The sequence below is a fragment of the Leptonotus elevatus genome, chromosome 1 (assembly GCF_054856555.1).
Source record: "Leptonotus elevatus isolate MCC_2025b chromosome 1, RoL_Lele_1.0, whole genome shotgun sequence".
Taxonomy (NCBI): domain Eukaryota; kingdom Metazoa; phylum Chordata; class Actinopteri; order Syngnathiformes; family Syngnathidae; genus Leptonotus; species Leptonotus elevatus.
The window spans coordinates 18,365,605-18,387,055 of record NC_141239.1 but is presented as its reverse complement, the minus strand read 5'-3'; the positions used below and the strand labels follow the sequence as shown (position 1 = coordinate 18,387,055).

Genomic DNA, 21,451 nt, shown 5'->3' with positions numbered 1-21,451 from the left:
CTTTTGCGAAACAAAAACTGCTTTTGCTTTTCTTCTGTGAGACGATACATTTTGTGCTGGCATGTTGTGGTCAATGATTTTCTTTGCTGATTAATTTTGTTTTGGGATGTTGTGATCAATGATTTTCTTTGCTCAAAAATATGTTTTTTGTCACGTAAGAAAGGGCGTAGGCTTGATAAACTGTAGCTTCACCCCACACCTTTTCGATTGACTGTTTTATTTCTTTCTTTCTTTCTTTCTTTTACTGAAGCTGATGGAATAAATTAGCTAATCAAACCAAGGAGACACAAACTTATTTTCATAAACTTTCAATACATTTTTAACTTTTGGGCTCCTGGGAAATGAAAATAAGAGATCTTGGGAGGATATTTTTGGAGAAATCACAAAATTTGAAGATTTTAACCATCCAAACCCTTGGAACATGCAGACCCTTTAGCCAGAGTGAGTCACATTTGATTTAGGTACCATTCTTCATAAGTAGGAGAGAGGCATTCAGAATCAGTTGATTAGTCGTACCTGTTTTATTTGGGTCATCACTGTGTCAGGGCCGGAGTGCATCAGTTGCCTCTCATCACCTTCCTTCTTCCTTTTCTTGTAGCGAGAGGGAGTTTTCTCCCCTCCTTTCGGGTTTCTTTTATTTCTTCCTTTTTTCTTCTCCTGTTCATTGAAGAAATGTCCTTGAAAGTCCAGAGTGCCGTCAGAATAGGCCTGAAGATGAAAAATGTCACAGAACACAACAATTATTTAAGTATTCTTTAATGAAAGGCAAATAGTTTACCTCAACATAGTTTTCAACCAATAAGTGAGTCATTCGGAAACAGACGTGTGACTCATAATTACCCTATGAATCAGCACACAACTAAATAATAAATAAATAATAATTTCAGTACAATGTTTTTGAGATATCTGTCAATTGGGCCTTTGCTGACTTTGAACGGAAGGGAGGGAAAATAATTATTGTTGGTTGTATTTGTGTAGCCTGCTTTAGTTACTGTATGACTCACTATGCTAGAACCATGTGACACAAATGAAGAAAAAGACTGACCCCACTGCTGTCCATAGAGCTTTGCCTGAGAAAGGCTTTGCAGTCGGCAGGTTCCTCCTCCTCTGATCGCATGCTCTCCTCCAACTGCTGCTGGAACAATTCTGGTGGAGTCGCACTCTTGTTCTTCAGTAGGTGCTTCAGTAGCTCATTGCCAGCTTCACCCTTGTTTGGACTCTGCCCAGCTGGGAAGGGAGACAAGCTCCCTTTGCTGCCGCCCTCTTCCTTCACAGAGCTCATATCAGCACCCACGGGCCCTTCTCTTGACCCGTGACATTCGCTGCTGTCAGTCTGCTCCAACTTGATGTTACTGAGGATCCTGTCATGCTCCTGAGCCCTTGCTGCGTCCAGCAAAAGCCCGGCTTGTCCTCCAGAAAGTTGCCTCTCTAGCTCAGAGTGACCTGGAGTAGAACATCCAAGTGGGGATCTTGACAGGTCATGTTCTCCAAATAGATGGGGGTTCCTGGTTGGCGTCGAAGAGGTGTCCGAGACACACGGGGTCAAGGGGGCAGTCAGGTCCGAGTGTGGCGTTGAAGGAGTCTTGATCGAATCGGCGTCGTCGTCTTTTTTCTTTTTGCGGGTTCTTTTCTTTTTCCCTTTCTCATCTGGTATGATGTTAGAGTACAGTTGAATTAATGATTGGCCTGAGCCGGGGAAGTTGGAAGGAAGAGGTGTAGCCAAGTCACTCGCAAAAGGTGGCCCTTCACCTGGCATCGGAAGCATCATTCCCGGTCCAGTGAACTGACGAGGCCTGGGCTGACCCTGCGGAAAGTTGGACGCTGGTAGGCCGAGGTTATCAGGCCCCAAACCAGACCCCATTTCTGGAGGTATCATCCCGTTTCCCATCATGGGCCTCCGTTCACCTTGCATAAAGGTGCCAGTTGATGAGCACATTGCTTGCTGCTGGGGAAAAACCGGTGCGGGTTGTTGCTGCTGTTGTAGAGGAAGCCTCTGGGGCTGCATGAACTCATGCGGTAGCTCAGAGTTAAAAAATGGCATCTGAGCGAGCGGCGCCATGTTCCCATCTGGCCCCATCATACCTTGCTGCTCCATTTCCATGCGGTGTTTCAAGGCTCTCTGCCGTTCAACTTCCTGCATAAGCTGCACCCGCTGCCTCTCCTGCTGTTCCCGGAGCCTCTCTCGCCTCTCCCGCTCCTGGAAGCCCTCACTGAATGGATTGTTATCATCAAATTTCACACCGCCCGCCTGTATGGGCTTAACAGTCCCTTGAGGAGCTGCTGCCAATTGGGACTCCACTGGCATTTGAGAGTGTTGAAGCATGTTACCCATCGGCATCTGATGGGGTTGAACTGGGTTAGCCGCATGTACCTGTGGGGGCATTATAGGTGGCATACCAGGTCCTCCAATGGGACCAGGAGTGCCAGGCTGCCAGCCTGGTGGTGGGTTGGGCATTCGTGGAGGGGCATTTGGCGGGCCAGAATGAATTGGCATTTGCATCACTGGGTTCACCTGAGGCTGGACCATTGGTGGTCCACCGGGAACAAGGCCAGCAGGACCTGGCACTGAATGCATCCCAGGCATTAAGGGTGCCAAGTTGTTTTGTTGCTGTTTCACTCTGTATTCTTCAATGAGTTCAGCATGCTCCTTTTGTTGCTTGCGGATCTAAAATATAAACAATATGTTAATGAAATGACTATACGGTGTATACAGTATGTTTGTGTACCTGTATATCTAAATGATCATTAGTGATACACACATCCCCAAATTTTGTTTTAATTATTGAAAAAAAGTTATGCAGAATGCTGGATGGGTGGTTAACAAGATGTGTTTACAATATAGTTACTAAATTGTGGCATTTAAGGAAATTACGTAAAAGCTTGAAAAGTAATTTTTTGCACAAACTATGAAAAGTTGAAACTGATTCAAAATCAGTATAAATTATTGTTGTCTGAACATTTTGCACAGAATTTAGAAGAAGAATACATGGTCACGCAGCAAATAAGGCACATATAACTTCTCAAGCTAGCTGGCATGCACCTACCATTAAAAATGAGGATTGTCCCGACTCGATCGACATAATCGGAAATTGGGGCCGATCATGTAATTTTCAGCTGATTAGTACTGGCTGAACAAGATTGGATTTTAAAATGTGCATAATTTCTAATGTTACGAAAAACAATTTAGTTCTTTCCTTGGTAGAAAAATAATTGAGACAATTTGGATGGGGTATTTTTATTCTTCATTGCATTGCAGAGGTATTGTATAGGGACTCAGTATTGGCACGTGCTCAAAATTAAGTGATTTGGACTCTTGGAAAAATGCGATTGGGACATCCCTATTAAAAGCCTACGAATTAGAAATGCTCTAAAATTTCAACAAATTGTTCTACACTTGATATACAGGTGGTCCACAGTTTATGACAAAGTTCCATTCCTACAGCGGCGATTTGACCCAAATTTGTTAAGTCTGAACACATAGTTTTGTCAACAAAATAGCAAGTTCATAAGAGTAAATTTATATGAAAAATACATCTACTAGACCATAAGTATAAAACAATCAAATGGAAAAACAGTAAATACAGCAGTAACAGAGTGTCTGCTTTGCCTCGTGACCACATTTTCTTATACATATCCTGCTGCCCAAACTAGTAAATAACACGACATTAGTAACATCAAATTGGGAATCTTATAAACCGAGAACATCCTGTATTACTTAGCTAATTCGTTACAGATGATACAGTATATTTACTTTGTACCTTATAAAAACTGTTTATTAAATTGCAGTAGTTATTTAAATTTTTTTGCACAGTTCTATTTGGGACAACCGTTTTTCATTTAGTGGAGGCGCTAGACAGGTCGAACTCTTCATACCTGCTCTAGTTGTTTCTGCACTACGCCCTGTTGCTCTGTGACATGCTTGAGCTGCTCAGCATCCTCCTCGGGGAATTCTCTCCCTGCCTTCTTCGCCGTTCTCTGCTTGGCAGACAAAGCTTTCTTTGACTTCCTGTGAGCTCCGATCTTCTCCTCCAGAAACTTCTGCTGCATTTGAAGTAGTTGCTGAGTCTCCTGCAACCACTCCTCATACTGTGCCCTTTGAGCATTGTCTGAAAGAAGAGGGGTAGCTTTTGTTAGCAAGCCTGGCGGAATAGGAGGGGGGGAAATAGATTTGTGAGACTAACAAATCTTTAAATAAAATATTACTGCTAAAAAAAAAATCTGAACTTACTAACAAATCCCGGTCCAAAATTAGGGGGATTTGGTCGTGGTACTTGTGTCAATCTTCCTTCCTGGAGGAAAAGTAGAAATACTGTATATGTTGGTAAAGTGTATCGTTAATGTGTAATAGCTTATGTGCAACAGGTGGCAGTTTTTTTTTTAAACATTCAAATATATTTAACGTTATTATTATTACCTGTCCTACAACTTGTGGGGGAAGTGGTGTGCTTTCAGGACAAGGTGCTACAGGAGCAGATGGAAACCTGAGAGACAAGATCAAGATGAAAAAAAAAAAGTTAGTTTATTTTTTATTTTTTATAAATTAATAATCTATGAACTAATCTTTAGTATATGTTAACATTAGTTCTGGCCAACCCGCCAACAGAAAAACTAGTCATGAAGTTACCCTGCTTCTGACAACTTTATTAGCTGCATTCACTTATGCATGTGTAACCAAAACACAACAACGACGACAACAACAACAACAAAAAGTCTTACCTGTTCATAACCATTGGAGCCATCCCAATGTTGTTTTGAACCATGACTTTATTGATGCCTTTCAGTGCGACCATCTTGGCTTTCATGATTGGGTCTGTAACTGCGTCGAAATCTTGACAATAACAAATCATCACAATCAGAAATGGTTTAACATTCAATTGCTTACTGTACAACTATATAGGTGCATCTCAATGAATTGAATATTGTAGAAGACCTTCATTCAGTTGTTCAATTCAAAAAGTGAAATTCATATTCATTACACAGTGGAATAGTGAACTTTAGTTAAAATTTTGATTTTTGAAAGTTACAGCTAATGAGACGCCACGACATACCATCAAGAAACAGCATAAATAAAATATTGAAATTATCAATTTAAAAAAAATTAATACGCATGTTAAGTAGGAATTGACAATATGAAAGTATTTTGCTAGCTGTTTAATGACTATGGGGCCCTTTCCAGTCTTTGTGCACGCATTGTTGACGCAAAAATAACGGGAGACATACGTGTGGCTGTGGCTTGGAAAGTTGTTTTTGTTTGTTTTAGCGTGGAGTTCTTATACCAGTACTTTTTAATAGTTTCAAACAATATCAACATGCCTAGCTGTTGTAAGAATATGCGAATCGGAGTAGAAAATAATTTATTTTTTCCAATTCCAAGATTAAAAAGGCCATTTTAGAAACACCGGGGGGAGTCTGTGGCTGCATGCTATTAAAAAGCACAGACTGGACCAAGGACATAAACAGGAATGCATGCTCATTTGCTCATTTCATATCTGGTAAGTTATCGTGACCATTTGATGAACCTTAACCTCTATGTCTTGAAATGGTGAGTAAGCATCTATTTTGCATTTATAAGGCATTTTCTGTAGCCCTACAATGCCGTCCCACCAAGATTGTTGTCACAACAATTTAAACAGATTTTCAGTTCCTTTTTATATAACAAGCATCAAAACAAACTAGCAGACTAGTTGGCTACTCCTCCTGCCATGAGAGTACAGTTAGCTGCGAGGATGGAGTTCTCCTTTCTGTTGACAATGGCCCAAGCATCATAAATTTTTGTTTTATTTCCTCCTTGCCTTAGCAAAAGTTTTGCTTATAAAATACAAAAACTCTGAATCGAAATAACGATGTTGTATAGTCTGTACATGGCTACACATCACACATTTTTAAGCATCAAAACACTTGTAGGCTCACAGTTTCTTTCGAGTGCAAACCCTAGGTTTCACTACTAAATAAATATGTGTGACCACTTGACATCGGGCCATTTTGTAACACCTTCCCCTCCTACTCTCCAATCCTGCAAGGATCAGAAAATTGCTTTTTATCTGATATAAGTTTTTTAAAGTAATTTTCACGATCGTTTATAGTTGGCTTGCGTTAACGAATCTTGCCGTCCTTTCTGCTCCAACAATGTGCGGGCATCGTGATTTTGTCATCTTTGTTTACAAACAGAAAAGGGGTATATAGTTCAGTGCAGATAAATTGAGTTTTCTACGATAATCTAAATGATTGAGATGCACATTTAACCAAGAAAAAAAAAATACCAATGTTGGGGAAGAAAGAGTCACTGGAACGCTGTCGTATCATGGCCTGCATCTGTCTCTGCTGCTGCTGCTCTTGCTTCTCCTGATCTAAGAGGTCCTGCAAGAGGAGGGGCTGTTCCTCCAGCAGAAGTGGACGGTGTAGGCCCGGCTGACCTAATGCCTGGTTCAAAATCTGTTGCTCCAATTGGGAATCCTCTCCAAAATCTGTTATTGAAGACTCTCCAGCAACAGTGGTGCTGGGTATTGTCTGATTCACAAGAAGAGCCGTATGCTCACTCTCAGTGACTTGGTTCTGCTGGGGCAGGAGGTTACCCTCTTGAGTGACAGATTCAACCATTGGGTTTAACGACTGCTCTTCAGGCTGCTGCTTAATGAGTAAACTGGACAGCACAGGGGTGGAGTCAGAGAGGGATCCTTGCTGGTCTGATGCCATGGTGTTGCCAGCAATCTCGGGGGATTTCTGACAGTCTTTGACCTCTGTTTTAATTTCCTTCCCATGTGCCAAAGTAGCAGAGTCCTGACTCTCAGGAGTGTCGAGTTTGACCTCGGTTGATGATTTTTTGTCTGTAGCGTCAGTCTTCTCTGCTGCAGTTGCTGAACTGGATGAGGCTGCGCTTTCACTAGGGTCCAGGTTTTTGTTAGACTCAGCTGTGTCAGCACTATCATCCATAGGATCACTGAGATCCAGTTCCTCGTTGAACAGGTCTTTTTTTATGTCATCGAGATCAGGGTCTGTATAAGCAATGATGTCAAATTTCCCAGATGTCAGAAAGTCATCAAGGTGCAGGTCATTTGTCTCAAGATCTAGGTCTTTGCCATCTTCAGGGTCCAAATTAAGGTTTTCCAAGTCAGCATCCACTAAGTCTTTCACCTCGACATCTTCAAGATCTTTTACTGCAGATTCCTCTGCATCCAGTTTCTCCTCTCCTGTTTCACTGGTGGCCACAGGATCATTCTGGCCAGTATGGGGAGCAGACAGAATGACTGATGTAGACATGTTTTGGGTTTCATTTGGAGCAGGCTGGCTCATGGATCTCATCAAAGGAGTTAGTTTGAGCGCGTTATTCGCTGACATTTGGGATTGCAGATGAAGATTGTCCATACTGGCGGAAAGGGGTGCATGTCCGGTCTGGCTGGCCATTGGATCTAACATCCTGGGCCCCTGAATGAATGGAAACCTGTTGTCTGGCGTGCCCGGAAAGCCTTGTGGCCTTGGAGCTTGGATGTTGGGATCCATGTTGCATCCTTGCATAGCAACTGGTGGAAATGCCATGCGTGGCCTGTTTTCTGCTGCTCTGTGTCGCAGTTCAATGAAGGGCTGGCCCATGATGCTATGCTGCTGTACTGGCATACCATGTGGTGGAAAGTGTTGGGGCAGAGCCATAGGATTACCACCAACTACCTTTGCCATTTCTGCAGACATGGATCGTCTCATCTGAGGAGGAACATCCTGCATTGAATGCTGTCCTCGGGGAAAAAGTTCTTGGCCTGAATGAGGTCCGAGAGCACCAACTGGAAACGAAAACCTACAAAAGGATAAAAATAAGTGAGTGCAAAAGCTAGCCATTATTTGCAAGATAAAACTATGTGAAGGGGAAACGTGAAGCTAAACACACCTCGGCCCCTGGTGTCTCAAATTAGGATCTCCAGGGTGTGGGCCGCGAGGCATTTGTCCCTCATGTCCTGCTGGAAAAGGCCCAGGAAACCTCATTGGCCCTCTTATGGGTCCTTGTCCAGGATAAGGTGGAGGCGGCCGGTTGAACATTTCCCCCTGTTGTCCAGGGTCTTCCTGGGGCCAAGGTCGTGGTGGTCTAGGAGCCAAGTTGCCAGGAGCTTCTTGAGGGCACCTCTCTTGTCGGATGGCACTCCTTTGTTGCTGCTGCTTCAGGATTAGTTCTCGAATCCGTTGCCGCTGCAAAACACAAGCGTAGCAATATGCAAAGTGTTGTAAACAAAGCTTTGCGAGATCATGCACAAATACATTGGTGAGATTGTAAAAAGGTAACAGAATAGCCATCATATCTCTTCTCGTCTATAACGACAGCCTATATAAAATGCTATCAAATAAAAAAAAAAGGCAAATGTCTCACAAAGATGGTTTTTGGTGCTTCTATAGAACGTCTATCAGCCGTGAAAACACGATGTCCACTAAAATTTTTCTACAATTAAAGTAGAGTTAAATTTTTTTATAAATTATTGCGGGCCCAAAATCTGCCAAGAAATCAGAATATTTCTAGTATTGATATCATACGAGATAGGGCTGGGCGATATGGCTGAAAAGTGTATCATAATATAGGTAAGTACAGATAGTCCTCAACTTACTAACACAATGGGTTCTGAAAGGTTGTTTGTAAGTCGAATCACAATATATTTTGTTTCAAAATAAAATTTTATGAATATATATATATATATATATATATATATATATATATATATATATAAAACTGAAATACGTTAAAAAAATAGAATAAAAAAATGAAACTAATTAAATTATATGCAGTCTATACTTTCTAAACGGTACGTAAATTAAATTTAAAACTACATTAAATTACATCATCCATGTAAAAAAATGTAAACAGTACAATGCAATATAAACAAAGTAATAAATATGCTTGCTGTACATAAATGGTGGAGGAGTTATTGAGTTGCGTATCTGAGGCTGCTGAACTGGAAGGCATTGTTGGGTGTAATGTTCTCAGTCCGTGAAGCTGCACATAAATGTTATTGGCGCGTATGACGAGTCAAGATGGCGTGTACAGAGTTAGATTTAAGTGATTTTGAAGCTGAAGAGATATTGCATGTTTTGCTACTACGCCAACAAAGAAGGTTGAGGGTTGCTTTACATGAATATCCTCCAGGAGAGCCTCTGATACGTACTCACAGTGTGGTACCAATATTGGGTGTATAAAGAGTGCGTGTGCTGTGGCTCTTGTGCCGTGCATCGAAAGACAGAGGTAGGTGAAATGTGCAAATGGTGCGGTGCTTCTCGGCAGGGTAGTGGCAGAGAGAGGAACTAGTCAGTACTGTACCATAATGTATGATGTCGCGTGAAGCTAGCACGCCCTTTCACTTCTACACAATGTATCCATCCAAAGGTTCGGGATTTGACAATGCTCATATGGACAATATTGCAAGGGTTTCATTCAGCGTACGTATGTCACACTTTGCTGGTTCAGCAAGTTCACAAATAGTTTTTGTGCACTCAACACACTTTTGTGCTCTAAATTACCTCTTAAGTCCTTATAATTGCGGCGAAAATCGTTATACTTACTGTAGCCTCTGCCTACAGCATGCAGAATGCCAACGTTGGGGGTTGATTGCTGATTTTAATTTTTTTTTGCAAATACTTTATTGAACACATTTTGTAATGATATTGATCTCATGTCCATCGATATGCATAATGATAATGAATTATCACCCAGTCCTAATATGAGAGAAAGCAAACTTCTCCACAGTAGACAATAAAATCATCAAGACAGTAGACTATAATAACACAATTATGTACCTGTCTGAGTTTCTCTTCATTTTCAGCCAAAGCAGCCTGAGTGTCAGAGGAAACAGCAGGCATTTGGGGGTTGTTCGGCAGCTGGCTCAGACTTTGTTGATCTTTAACTTCCATCTTCTCAGACTGTGGACGCGGGGTCATAGGAGCTTGTTCAAATGGGTCATGACCAGGCGTCTGACTGCGTCTTCTGGAGGGTGACCTGGCAAATGCATCATCTGGTACACAAGGATGTTTAGGTGTTTGTGAGCCTGGATGAGGGAAATGTTCCTGAGGCCGGCCTTGAGGGGCAGAGAATGGGTCCTGAGTTCCCAAAGATCCAGGCCTTAAACCTTGTCTATTGACTCCATCAGGCCCAGAATGCAGAGTTCCAGGAGACTGGGCATAAGGGTCATTCATCATCCGGGGGTTCACAGGCTGGGAAAACATGTCCCCTGGTCTTGATGGCCCAGACACACTAGTAAATGCCTCAACTGATCCTCGACTGGTACCCGGCGATTTTGAAAACCTCTCCACAGCAACGGGCCGGGGTGTACCCGGTGGCTGAGCATAAGGATCTACAGAATGTGAAGGTGACATCCTCTGGGCAGTGTGTGACTGATGAGGGAACTGGCTCATTCCACCAGGATGGGGGGTGGCGGGGGCATGCGAGTAAGGATCCGAAGATGGGCTAGGGTCGTTTGATGGTTGATTGTAGTTGTCGTGTGGACGTGGGGTGCCAGGAGGTCTAGCATACGGCTCAAAAAATTGGCGAGGTTGAGAATTAGGTTCAGGCCGATGGTTGCCTGCAGGTTGAGAAAATGGGTCGTATGTGAAGTGGTCCGGCCTTGGAGTGGAAGGTGCGTGGGAATAAGGATTTCTAGACATTTGTGCAATTTGTCCTTGCTGAGCAAACGAGTGCGCTTGAGGTTGATGTTGGCCCATGCGAGGAGGACTGGTAAAGTTGTCATTCCCAGATGGTCTTGGGGTGTGCGGAGGCTGTGCATAAGGGTCAGCCTGTTGATTCTGGGAAAATCTTTCTGCAGAATGTTGACCTGCTCGGTATAACGTTTCATGAGTCTGTGGAGGGGGCATTGGTGTCTTGAACAGCGGCACAGAGCCAGACTCATTGCTTCCAGGGATTGGTGTCAGTAGAGGTCTTGAGTAAGGGTCAGACAATATCATCCTGTTCTGAGCCATGCGTTGATATGCCTCGTTTCTTATCATGGGTCTAGAGTATGGATCTCTGCCTGGCGAGCCCATTGGGGGTCTTCCCTGAGCAGCGTGGCTAGCCCTAGGTGGTCCCATGGGCTTTAGAAAAGGGTCCCCTTCCCCAGATGGCCTTGGAGTGTCAGGAGGTTTGGCATAAGGATCATTGCTAATGGATGTTGGAGAACCAAAGGTATCATGTGCAGGGGAAGGCCTCCCTCGGTCCTGCGGTTCCATCATGGACGTGGGAGATTTACCAGACTCCATAGACATTCTACGACAGGCATTAGGGCCAAGTGTTGGTGGTCTTGGAGTCCCTACCATCTTGCTATATGGGTCCCATGGTGATGAAGGTCTGGACCCAGAGGAGCCCGGTGAGAAAACCTGTGGGGACTGAGGCTGGGAAGACGACCCAGAAGGAGGAGGAGGAGGGGGTCGTAAAAATACATCATCTGAAGGACCTGATGTTTGTGTCCCTGGTAACTGCGGCCTCGCAAAGCTGTCTTTTGCAATTAGTTGTTGTATTGGCGATGTGCTTCCATTGCTAGGTAGCGAGGCTGGGCTCTGGTTCCCGCTGTTGTTGCCGTCTTCCTCAGTCTGCATGTTGGTCTGTTGCAGCTGCTGTTGGAGTTGCTCGTTCTTAACTTGCTCCAGTTTCTGAGTAGCTTCGATCTTGGCTTGCTGTTTGCTTTTCTGCCTCATTTGCTGTTGGAAAACCAAAACAAAATGTTTGGCATTAGACAATATGTTAAAAGGCAATAAATGTCATTTGCTAGTCTCATGCAAAAAAGTGAACTGGGCCTACTAACCACCAATGTCATCAGGGTTAATGCGGAGGGATAAAGCAGTTGTTTTGGGAGCTTTTACAAAACCACCTCTTAGATGTCTTAATATTAAGTGGACCTGCTGCTGCCCTGACTTAATTGCATACCCTCTTACCTGTCTAAACTTCCACTCTTGTTCATGCTCTGACTCTTTTGGTTTCAAAGGGTCTTTAAACAGCAGTTCTGTGTCTAGTGGTATGTTGGGATCAAACACCTCAGGGGGCTGTGGATGCTGCGGCTGGTGCCTCTTCACTGTCTCATTGGACATCTGGACTTTGTTGATGCGCAGGGCGGCTCGGTTATCTCTTGCCTTTTGCTGAAAGGCATATTGATACGCATTATCAAGACAAATTGCATATCACAGACAGATGGCAAAAATAACAAGGTGACCAACTCCAGCAATGTTAATCAAATAAATAGCACTAATTTGTTCCTTACTTTTTTTCCCCAGCAAACATGCTTCTCTAGAGAAGTTATTCAAGTATTTTTTGCAACAAACGCTAGGCATTTTAATCTCACTAACGGTAGGTATAGATTTTTTTTTTCCTCACTAAAGTCTTTGCCACTTCAAACACATGAACCTGAGTTATTACTTTTGCTATTGTGGACTAAACAAGCCTGCCAATAATAATAATTTTATCTCTTAAAGGCCGGATTTCAAACTGTACCGGCAAGAGGCCCAATGCATTGCAGAGGTGTGTTAAAGTGTTAAAGTGACGTGTAGGGCTTACACTTCGTTCACGGTGTGTTTATGGGTTGGGATGTTTTAAATGTAACCGTATAAATGATCTTACCACATATGGGGCCCTGTCTTGTGAACTAGCTTTCCTCCACAATTTTGCAATTTGCTTTACTCTGGTGGACCAGTCTGTTGAGTAGAAAAAGACAACAAAGCTCCATAATTAATTTGTACTTTGAAGACTGTGGGAAAAATAAGATACAGCCCCATGTGCCAACCTGGGAATTCCTCTTTGAGATTAGGGAAATTGATGTTGGTGTAAAGGACAGGTGCTACAGTGGCAAGCTCCCCGAGTGTCTCCTCCTTTTCCCACTTTAGTGTACTCCTTTGGGCATTCGACATGGCTTCAGTTTCCCCCTCAGGCAGTGATCCAGGTGGTGTGGGGCCAGGGCCATGGGCAGGGGAGAGCCATGGACCAACTGCTTCTCTAGGCATTTGACAGAATTTTCTATCCCTACAAAAGCAAATGAATATAACTATTTAAATAATGACCAAAAAAATACATGCTAGCATCATGCAATACAAGCATCGTTACATTACCTGGGATTGTCACTGAAAGGCATACGGTTGAGGGGGGAGAAATTTTCTGGGATTAAAGGCCCTGCTCCTGAATTTGAAGGGAAACGGTGGCCTGGACCCATCATTCCATTGATCATTGGCATCCTTGGAAACATTGGATTGCCTGCAGCCCATGTAAAACGATAGACTTGCTTGAGCATTAAAACATTCAGAAAGAGACACATGAATGTAACAAACAATGTACCTGTGTTAGGATGTGGGATACAAGTGCCAGGTGTGGTGGGGAGGGGCCCAGGACCCTGGGGATGAGGCACCTGTGGCGGCAGTGGTTGGCTTGTGCTGGGGCTGAGGACCGCAGTGAAGAGATCCTCTACATCCTTGCCCTCCAGCTCTGTCCCATTGTAACAGCATAAAACAATCAAGACATGGCTACTTGTTAAAGAAAAACATTGTCGTAATAAAACCACAAACCTGGGATTTTGTACAGTTTGCTGAGGATTGATTCTGAAAAAGAAAGAGATAATTTTGAATAGTTTTAACCTATTGGCCTGAAAAGCTTGGTTTTCTTGGTCTCTCAAACCCACCATCAGTAACCATCTTGTCTAACTCTGGACTAAGAATGCCATCCAGAGGCTCTTCTGGAAGGCTTCGAGGTGTCCTGCGACCAGCCTGATAGTGGGGTGCCACTGGGGAACGGTCTGTCAGGGGCCCCACGTCGAGACCAGCTGTGGAAACAAACAAAGATATACAAAATAGGCTTTACATGACCTGGACTTTTTGGGACCAATCAGAGAGTAAAAAAGAAGATAACTGATCAGCGATTTAATCACAAGATGGAGCAGTGTTTATTTAAATAACCTGCTTATTTACTGTAAATATATATATATTTTTTTTTAATGGGACAGTATAGATATTAATGAACATTTATATGTAAACATGCCAGATTATGGCCGGTGGCTAGTTTCCATCTAAAGTCTCTTGGCAGGTTGTAACTTTTTAAGTTCACTAATTTCTGGACTACAAGGCGCATCTGACTAAGCCGCGCTAGCTAAATTTGGGGAATACTACACATATAAGCCGCAGGTGTTTTTAATGTTACCGCATCGGGTTCCCGCTACTTTATTTTCCATAATGAGAGCGCAAATTGTCTCGCTCTCGTTCTGTCTCTCCTACTGTATTTGGGCTCACTTGGTTTCTTTTGCTCTGCCTGACGCTCTTGCGCTTCCTTTATAGTGCGCCCCATTGTGATTTGATGGATAAGCCGCACATTTGTATTAACCGCAGGGTTGAATGCAAGTGAAAAAAGGAGCGGCTTCTAGTCCAGAAATTACTGTATACTTGTATACTGTTTGCTGAGCAGCAACCGAAGTATTCACAAGCATTTAAACAAGTTTTTAGCAATCTCTGCAATGCCCAAAGGAAGGAAAGTTGACTATTTGACTTGACTATTTGTGATTTGACTATAAAAGATTTATTTATTAAATGTGCATTGCAGAGTTTACTTTTTCTTCATCATGCATGCTCCACCAATGCCCAGATGAGTGCTTAAGAGCCCTGACTTTTAAACTGTGACTGTGCCCATGAGCTTGTCTCTTTCTTTCAGTATGGCGTGATCGGGGCGAACACTTCACAGTTTCTTTGAAGTGGGGAGGGGCGGGAGGGGGAGGGTGACGTCATGCTTGTCCCCGCTTAATGTAGTATTGTGTTAGCTTGCCTATGATACAATTGGATCTGAAAAAAACAAAACAAGAAGAGGCCGGCTTCGAGCACAGCCTAAACTCCAGCTCAAAATTTAATTTTTTTTTTGTCATGTACATACAAAATTTGACCTCTGTATTTGACCCATCACAGCGAATAAACTGTTAGTGACACCCACTGGAGTAGGGGCAGCAACCCATTAAGGCCTAAAGCGCCTGGCAAAACATGCCTCTAAAACTTATGGGTGACTTTTGAGTCACCCCTAAAAATCTGAAGTTTTCCTGGAAATTCAACAACATTAAAAATAATTAAGATCTCAGCTCCTGAAGCAGATAGAACCATAATTCGAAAAACACAAAAACATTTCAGAGCTTACACGTGTGGCTTTCATACAAACATATATAAACCTACAACATAAAAAAAAATAAATCAACAAACAATTGTTGTATCTGCGGGTATATTTACCTTCAACACTGGAGCGCAGTTGCAATAACCTCGAGAGATCGAGTGGTAATTATTCCGTTATCTAGCCGTCGAAATTTTCAACATCCTCATTGTCTACAAACATATTCTTAACAGTATGTCACTGTCGACTCGTTACACTGATTAAAATTCCTCCCGCGTCGTCGTCAATCGCATCATTTATTTCATAACTTCCACGAATCGGCATCAACCATTAATGCTCAAATAAAATTACAGGACATGATACGAGGCCCACTTCACCCTCTCGTCCATATTCTGATGCATTTAATCGACTAAGAGACCAAGAACTGGTCAAAACAAAACGACATACCCGCTCTCCCGGCTTTAAAGGGAGAAGCGCGCTGGAGCGCTCCCGGCTTTAACGGTAGATGCGCGGTCACGTGCTCCCGGCCTTAATGGGTTAAGTGCCAAAGGACTAGTTCAGGGTGCTGATGTCTTGGTCAAGCGGGAGATGTTCTTGAACCGGTATCCCTATAGTGGCAGGTGATGAACCGCTTGGCCACAGATGCCATACATACTCTCCCTAACAAAAAGCACAGTTTAACTAAGAAACCCATACTAATAACTGTTTGCTTCTTACTACAACTACTCCAACTTTTTTAAGGATATCTTTTATGAATGTCATGGAAGTTGCCCACAGAAGATCTACTGATAAGTAAAATAACTGTATTGGATTCATTTACCATTATCAGTGTCTTACAATTGTGCGTGTGGCTGCCATTTGAAGAGATCTTAGACTAAAGTAAGCAAAAGCAAACATTCACCACTTTTTTCAGCCATCTTGCAGATCCGTTGGCTAATGTATTACATTACATCTAGGCTTAAAATGTTTTGATTGAGCTCACAAAAGGTTAAAAACACACACTTTTGGCTGAATAATACACATTATGTTAGAGCACGTGTCAAGATACGGTCCTCGAGGGCCTGAGTCCTGCATGTTTTCGAGGTTTCTCTACTAACACACCTAATCAGGATCATTATTAGGCTCCTGCACAGCTTGCTTAAATATGAATCAGCTGTGTTGAACATGGGAAACCTCTAAAACATGCAGGACTCAGGCCCTTGAGGACCGCACTTTGACACCACTGTGTTAGAGCATGGCAAGAATGTGGAAAAAAAGCAATGTATGATGCACCTTACAAGCAAAGTCAGGTAGAAAAGAAGTGTCAGAAAACAAGACTGCATTGAAGTGAGGGGACTAGTAGACCAGCAAACCCTTACCAAAAGGAGGAGGTGAGCCATCAACCTGGAAGGAGCAAAAATCAAGACCTAAAAGAACCCAAAACCAGATAACATGAGTGGAAAAAAACAACTTAAAGAACAAAATATGATTTGGACAATGCATACAAGAGGATTAAATCAAAGATGAACAAAATATCTTATTTTAAAAATGGTGGAAAAAAAAGCAGAGGCTTCTTATTACTGACTGAGGTTTCTTCAAATCGGAGGAAAACTAACTCAAGAACGAATGAGAGATTCTTGCCACTGCAAACGCCTATAGAATCAAAGACGCACCAGAGTCACTGCTTGGCTTTCCGAGCATTCCCAAGATGTCTGCATCAGTATTCAAAACATCAGATAGATCAACTAATGGCTCCTCAGAGGTCTCTGTAAATGGGGAGAAAAGGAGGAAAAAAAAAGAAAAAAAACACAAATGTCACAAATTATAACTGACGATGATGTATGGATATGAGAGTGGGACCTGGAGAACCAAAAAAAAGTTATGTAACAGCGACAAAAGAGTGTTACTGTGAGCAGCCCGATATCTGCAAACACTGAAGCCAAGGCCTTTTTGTTTGAGTAATAAGTCACAAATTATTGTTAAGTAGGCATCGTGAAGCCAATGCAGGGCTTATACATTCCATCAAATGGTAGCAACCAGCTGGGGGTGCAATTCAAGAACCATCCATCTTCTTAACCGCTTCTCCTCACAAGGGTCGCGGGGGCCGCTGGAGCCTATCCCAGCTGGCTTCGGGCAGTAGGCGGGGTACACCCTGAACTGGTTGCCAGCCAATCGCAGGGTACACAGAGACGAACAACCATCCACATTCACACCTATGGACAATTGTCCTCGATCTCACGTCCTCTGCACTGGGAGGCAGACGTGCTAACCAGTCATCCACCGTGCTAACCAGTCATCCACCGTGCTAACCAGTCATCCACCGTGCTAACCAGTCATCCACCGTGCTAACCAGTCATCCACCGTGCCGCCCGTGCAATTTAAGATGTGTAAATAAAATGGGCTTACTGGACTTAAAGAAAACATACGAAAACTTGGTTTAGGCTGAATTTACAATGCAGGTCAGTAAATTTGACTTGTGCACTTACAACAGATACCTAAAACATATCAGATTTTTAATAACATTTGGAATTGGCATGATCCAAGTCCATATGTTTCCCCCAATATTGCCACTTGGGAGCAAAACAAATTGGAATTGTGTCACTTGTATCCATGCAGTTTAACAGACAGATGTACATTTGAGGGGGGGGAAAAAAAAGTTGGAAGTGTGTTTCAGCAGTAAAGTAAAACAACTAGAAATGTGATTTGAAGAGTAAACCTGCATTGATAGTGATAACATTCTAGGTGAATGAAGACACTATGTGAACGTATTACAGTTGCTCAAGCTATTAAAAATAATGTTCAAATTGGCTGTAAGATGAATTGCACTGGTTTACTATCCTTGAATTATAAATATATAAAATATAGTACGTACGCTCTGCAAGTGGTCTGGCAGGGAGGGATGTAGCAGGAGCGCTGAGCATAGGGTCGGCCGAAGAGTTCAGGAAGCCGGCGGTAAGGCGCTTCCTCTCGAGCTGGCTTTGCCCTTCTTCGATTAGACCAGACTCCACCCCTTGCTGCCTGCTTTGTTTGCTTTTGTCCAGGAGGTCCTTTCCAAAGAACGCCTCCTGAGCATGGCAAGGAAAGCACTCTTCAAGAACTGTCCCTCTACATCTCTTGACATCATTATTGCAGAGACTCCTTCTATAGGGAGCATTCAAAGATGCATTCAAGGATGATGAAAACATCGGCTCTGAAACCAACAGTAATAATGCAGCTGACCCTAACTTTCGTCAGTACCTATCAAACCTAAAACCACTTATTCCCACACGTCATCCGCAATCTTAGAAGACATGTAACTATGGCAGTCCCAGCTGAACAAGGACATTAAAAGCCCGATGTGTTACTGTTTTAATAATGAATGAAATGTGCTTTGCAGAGTTGGGACCTTTAGGTTTGACAGTGCACAACCCACTTTGCTATTGTGGTGGGTAAAAGAGCAGCGCTGACAGCTTGCCTGTGGGCTTTATGCACATCACATATCTATGTTTTGTCCAACACAAGGTGACAGTGAGATATTGTCTTGAGACAAGAAATGTTGAAGTCACATCCATTTAAGCTTTTATTTGGTGGCTTCACAACCCAGACTGGGGGCATTTAAAGAGCGTAATATGAGAGTTGCTTCTTCCCCTTAAAAAAACGCAGAGGGACTATGTGCTCAAAATTTCAGTAAGTGATTTCCACACAATCCACTTAGAATTACCCCACTTCTCAAGGGTGAGATACAAATGCATCTGAAAATACAATCTGGTTAAAGCATTTATGTTACAAGAATAAGTTTACCACTCAAATGAAGAAGTAAGTAAAACTAGGTCAGAAGGATAATATTATGGATTAGTGTGACTGCTTCATTTTACATTCGTTATTCCAAAGCGACAGACCTGTAGGTATGTGGGAAAAGCTTCCTCCAGCTTGGTTTTCTTCTTTCGGTAGCGTTTTTTAATTTTTTCTGCGACTTCTACTCCGGGAGGTGTTTCATCCACAGGCGTGTCAGGCAGTGCCTCTGTCCACCCCCCAACTAAAAACAGAAGAATACATGTTTATTTATTTATTTTTTGATTTGCTGAAGTTATATGAAAACATGTTGGGGAGGGAAAAAAATATTTACAAGTACAAGTGGTCCTCTGTTTACGACATTACTGAAACATTACGAACAGCAAAGTAATTAATGAGTTTGATATCAAAATGTTAAAAGGCAGGCTCAGTTACTGCCATAGTTACTATTTTAAATTTGATTATGGATAAAAGGATGTTTGAGCCTAGAAGAGTTCTTCATTAAAAAAAAAAAAATACTGTACAGCATGGCGTAAGAAAACATCGTCAAATTGTAGAAGAAGCTCAGTTACCACTGTACTTATCTCCGTCCATTTATCATTTACCTTTTTTCACTGATCATCTATACCATATTTTTCTGACCAAGTCATCTGGGGTTTTTTCAGTTTGGCTGGTCCTGCAACTTGTACTTATTTCAGGTGTGACTTGTATATATTAAAATTAGAGCTCAGACTGGCACCCAAAATGCCGAATCCCTAATCGTGTTGAATTTGTTTTGACAGTTGGCAAAAGCTGTTGGTGCATTTCTACCGTGGCCAGAAGGTGGCAGTAATGCATCAAAAGTATTTGTCAACCACCAAAATAAAGTAGTAGAAGTAGTAGTAGTCATGGCAACTAATGTGTGATGTATTGCTAGTTTAGCATACGGCTTTGTTACAGCACAACAAGGATTTACAGCACCAGTAGTTGCGATAACTGACCACAATGTAATGTGCGATTCCAGTTAAGGTAAGCCATTTAAATTAAAGAACATTCAGAACCTTTCAGACGTTTCGTGCAACCGGAATTTGTTTGCTCCCGCCAACATGGAATGTGTTTGGAAAATGATGCCCAAACACCACTCAGTGTGTGTGGGTGTGTGTGTGTGTGTGAGTGTGCTCAGAGAATCAGAGCATGCGCCCCTCCCACCCGCGATTAGGGAACACAGGGAAATTGGGTATGAGTTTGAGCTCTACTGTTCTTGGTCTCATTTTATGTAAAAAAAATGTTGACTTGTACTCCGGAGTGACTTGCATACAATTTTCTTCTTCTGTCATGATGCATTCGAAAAATGTGGTAAATTTTTTACAAACACATTACATTACAGTAATTATGACTTCACATCTGTGTTAGCATAGGTTAGGGTTAGTGATTGACTACGGCGTGTTCTGACTTTCAATATGTACAAATTGGGGTTACGCTGTCACCAGAGGAACACAACTTGTAAACTGAGGACCTTTACAATACCATTTATGGCAATGCAAAGCTGCACAAACCTTCATCTTTTCCCATGTGACACTCCGACACCGAACCAAATGAATCCTTTCTACAGAGGGATCGTTTAGCCTTGCCTGGACCTTGGCCCGGTCGGCTTCTCTGGCGCACCATGAACCCACCAATGCCTTAAAGAGATTCAGTAGGAAATTTAAAGCACAGACAATCCTCTTTTATCGCAATCATAATAGGATTTTTATTGGTGCTGTTTTTTTGTGTATATTTACACTTTACACCGAACCTAAGTGTTTGGTGTAAAGTCTAAAAATCACTAGACAGAGAGGCCTGTGTCTTTGAGCGAGCACAGTACTTGCTATGGAAATAGTGTCAGGCTTGTACTGTCACATTTCACGCCTCAGAGGAGCTGTCTCCTTCAATCAGGTGTCCTACCAGGCCGGTACGGTTTCCTCTTCCTCTTCTTGCTGCCGTCGACCCCCTTGGAGTCGTCTTCTACGGGTTCACGCTCCGGGCTGGAGTCAGACTTGCCCTCACAATCCAGGAGCTCCGTCTCTACTAAATGAAGAAAATGCTGATGATGAGTGACAATCCGGTGGTGGAAAACACCATTGCCACGCCTTGGCCCCCTCGGCACAGCACTGAGGGTCAATTCGATCTGAACCTCACACTCAGAGGAAGGACATTAGCCTGATTGAAATCAAGTTCATTTCATTTGCTCATTACTTCAGCGGTGGATGTTTCCTGGTGGATGGTTCCTGTTTTAATCTCTCAAGTCCTTTTCTTCACCGCTCAAGGGTGTTATGTGAAGATATAGGGATAAGATTAGCTTGAAAATCATTTTGTGGTTAGCATTGAAAAGTGGTTAGAATACACGTTGGTGTAAGTCGGTTACCTCTAGCATCCTCAATGTCCTCATCCCGGGAGTGTTCTGAGAGGGGGTCCAGGGGGGCCTGAAGGACCGCCACACTGTTCTGGTTGATTATCTTCAGTTTGAGCTTGGGCTTCGGCTTCCTGCGCCGTGACGCGGTGGCGGACAGGCTCTGTAGCTGACAAAGCCCCGACTCTGTCAAACAAACACCGTCCTGGGTGTAGGTTCTCGATAGATCTGGGAAGATTAAATAATCATATGAATAT

General features: G+C 42.8%; 1 protein-coding gene across 9 annotated transcripts in view; it reads right to left on the bottom strand.

The window, feature by feature from the left end:
* kmt2cb (lysine (K)-specific methyltransferase 2Cb) overlaps nucleotides 1-21,451 on the bottom strand; it is a 100,310-nt gene that overhangs the window by 24,242 nt on the left and 54,617 nt on the right. For 7 of the 9 annotated variants that reach the window (XM_086080189.1, XM_086080179.1, XM_086080217.1 and 4 more), the window contains 23 exons: nucleotides 21,210-21,422; nucleotides 20,750-20,872; nucleotides 20,362-20,487; nucleotides 18,934-19,070; nucleotides 17,928-18,120; nucleotides 16,729-16,821; nucleotides 16,435-16,482; nucleotides 13,617-13,757; nucleotides 13,504-13,536; nucleotides 13,277-13,423; nucleotides 13,054-13,195; nucleotides 12,732-12,967; nucleotides 12,569-12,642; nucleotides 11,890-12,090; nucleotides 9,766-11,655; nucleotides 7,877-8,172; nucleotides 6,261-7,786; nucleotides 4,717-4,828; nucleotides 4,415-4,481; nucleotides 4,229-4,289; nucleotides 3,874-4,106; nucleotides 1,046-2,665; nucleotides 517-708 (listed from right to left, as the gene is read on the bottom strand). In XM_086080189.1, coding sequence (XP_085936315.1) covers nucleotides 517-708; nucleotides 1,046-2,665; nucleotides 3,874-4,106; nucleotides 4,229-4,289; nucleotides 4,415-4,481; nucleotides 4,717-4,828; nucleotides 6,261-7,786; nucleotides 7,877-8,172; nucleotides 9,766-11,655; nucleotides 11,890-12,090; nucleotides 12,569-12,642; nucleotides 12,732-12,967; nucleotides 13,054-13,195; nucleotides 13,277-13,423; nucleotides 13,504-13,536; nucleotides 13,617-13,757; nucleotides 16,435-16,482; nucleotides 16,729-16,821; nucleotides 17,928-18,120; nucleotides 18,934-19,070; nucleotides 20,362-20,487; nucleotides 20,750-20,872; nucleotides 21,210-21,422 — 7,904 coding nt within the window. The remainder of the gene's footprint in view (nucleotides 1-516; nucleotides 709-1,045; nucleotides 2,666-3,873; nucleotides 4,107-4,228; nucleotides 4,290-4,414; nucleotides 4,482-4,716; nucleotides 4,829-6,260; nucleotides 7,787-7,876; nucleotides 8,173-9,765; nucleotides 11,656-11,889; nucleotides 12,091-12,568; nucleotides 12,643-12,731; nucleotides 12,968-13,053; nucleotides 13,196-13,276; nucleotides 13,424-13,503; nucleotides 13,537-13,616; nucleotides 13,758-16,434; nucleotides 16,483-16,728; nucleotides 16,822-17,927; nucleotides 18,121-18,933; nucleotides 19,071-20,361; nucleotides 20,488-20,749; nucleotides 20,873-21,209; nucleotides 21,423-21,451) is intronic. The other 2 variants (XM_086080225.1, XM_086080242.1) reach the window with 2 other exon arrangements.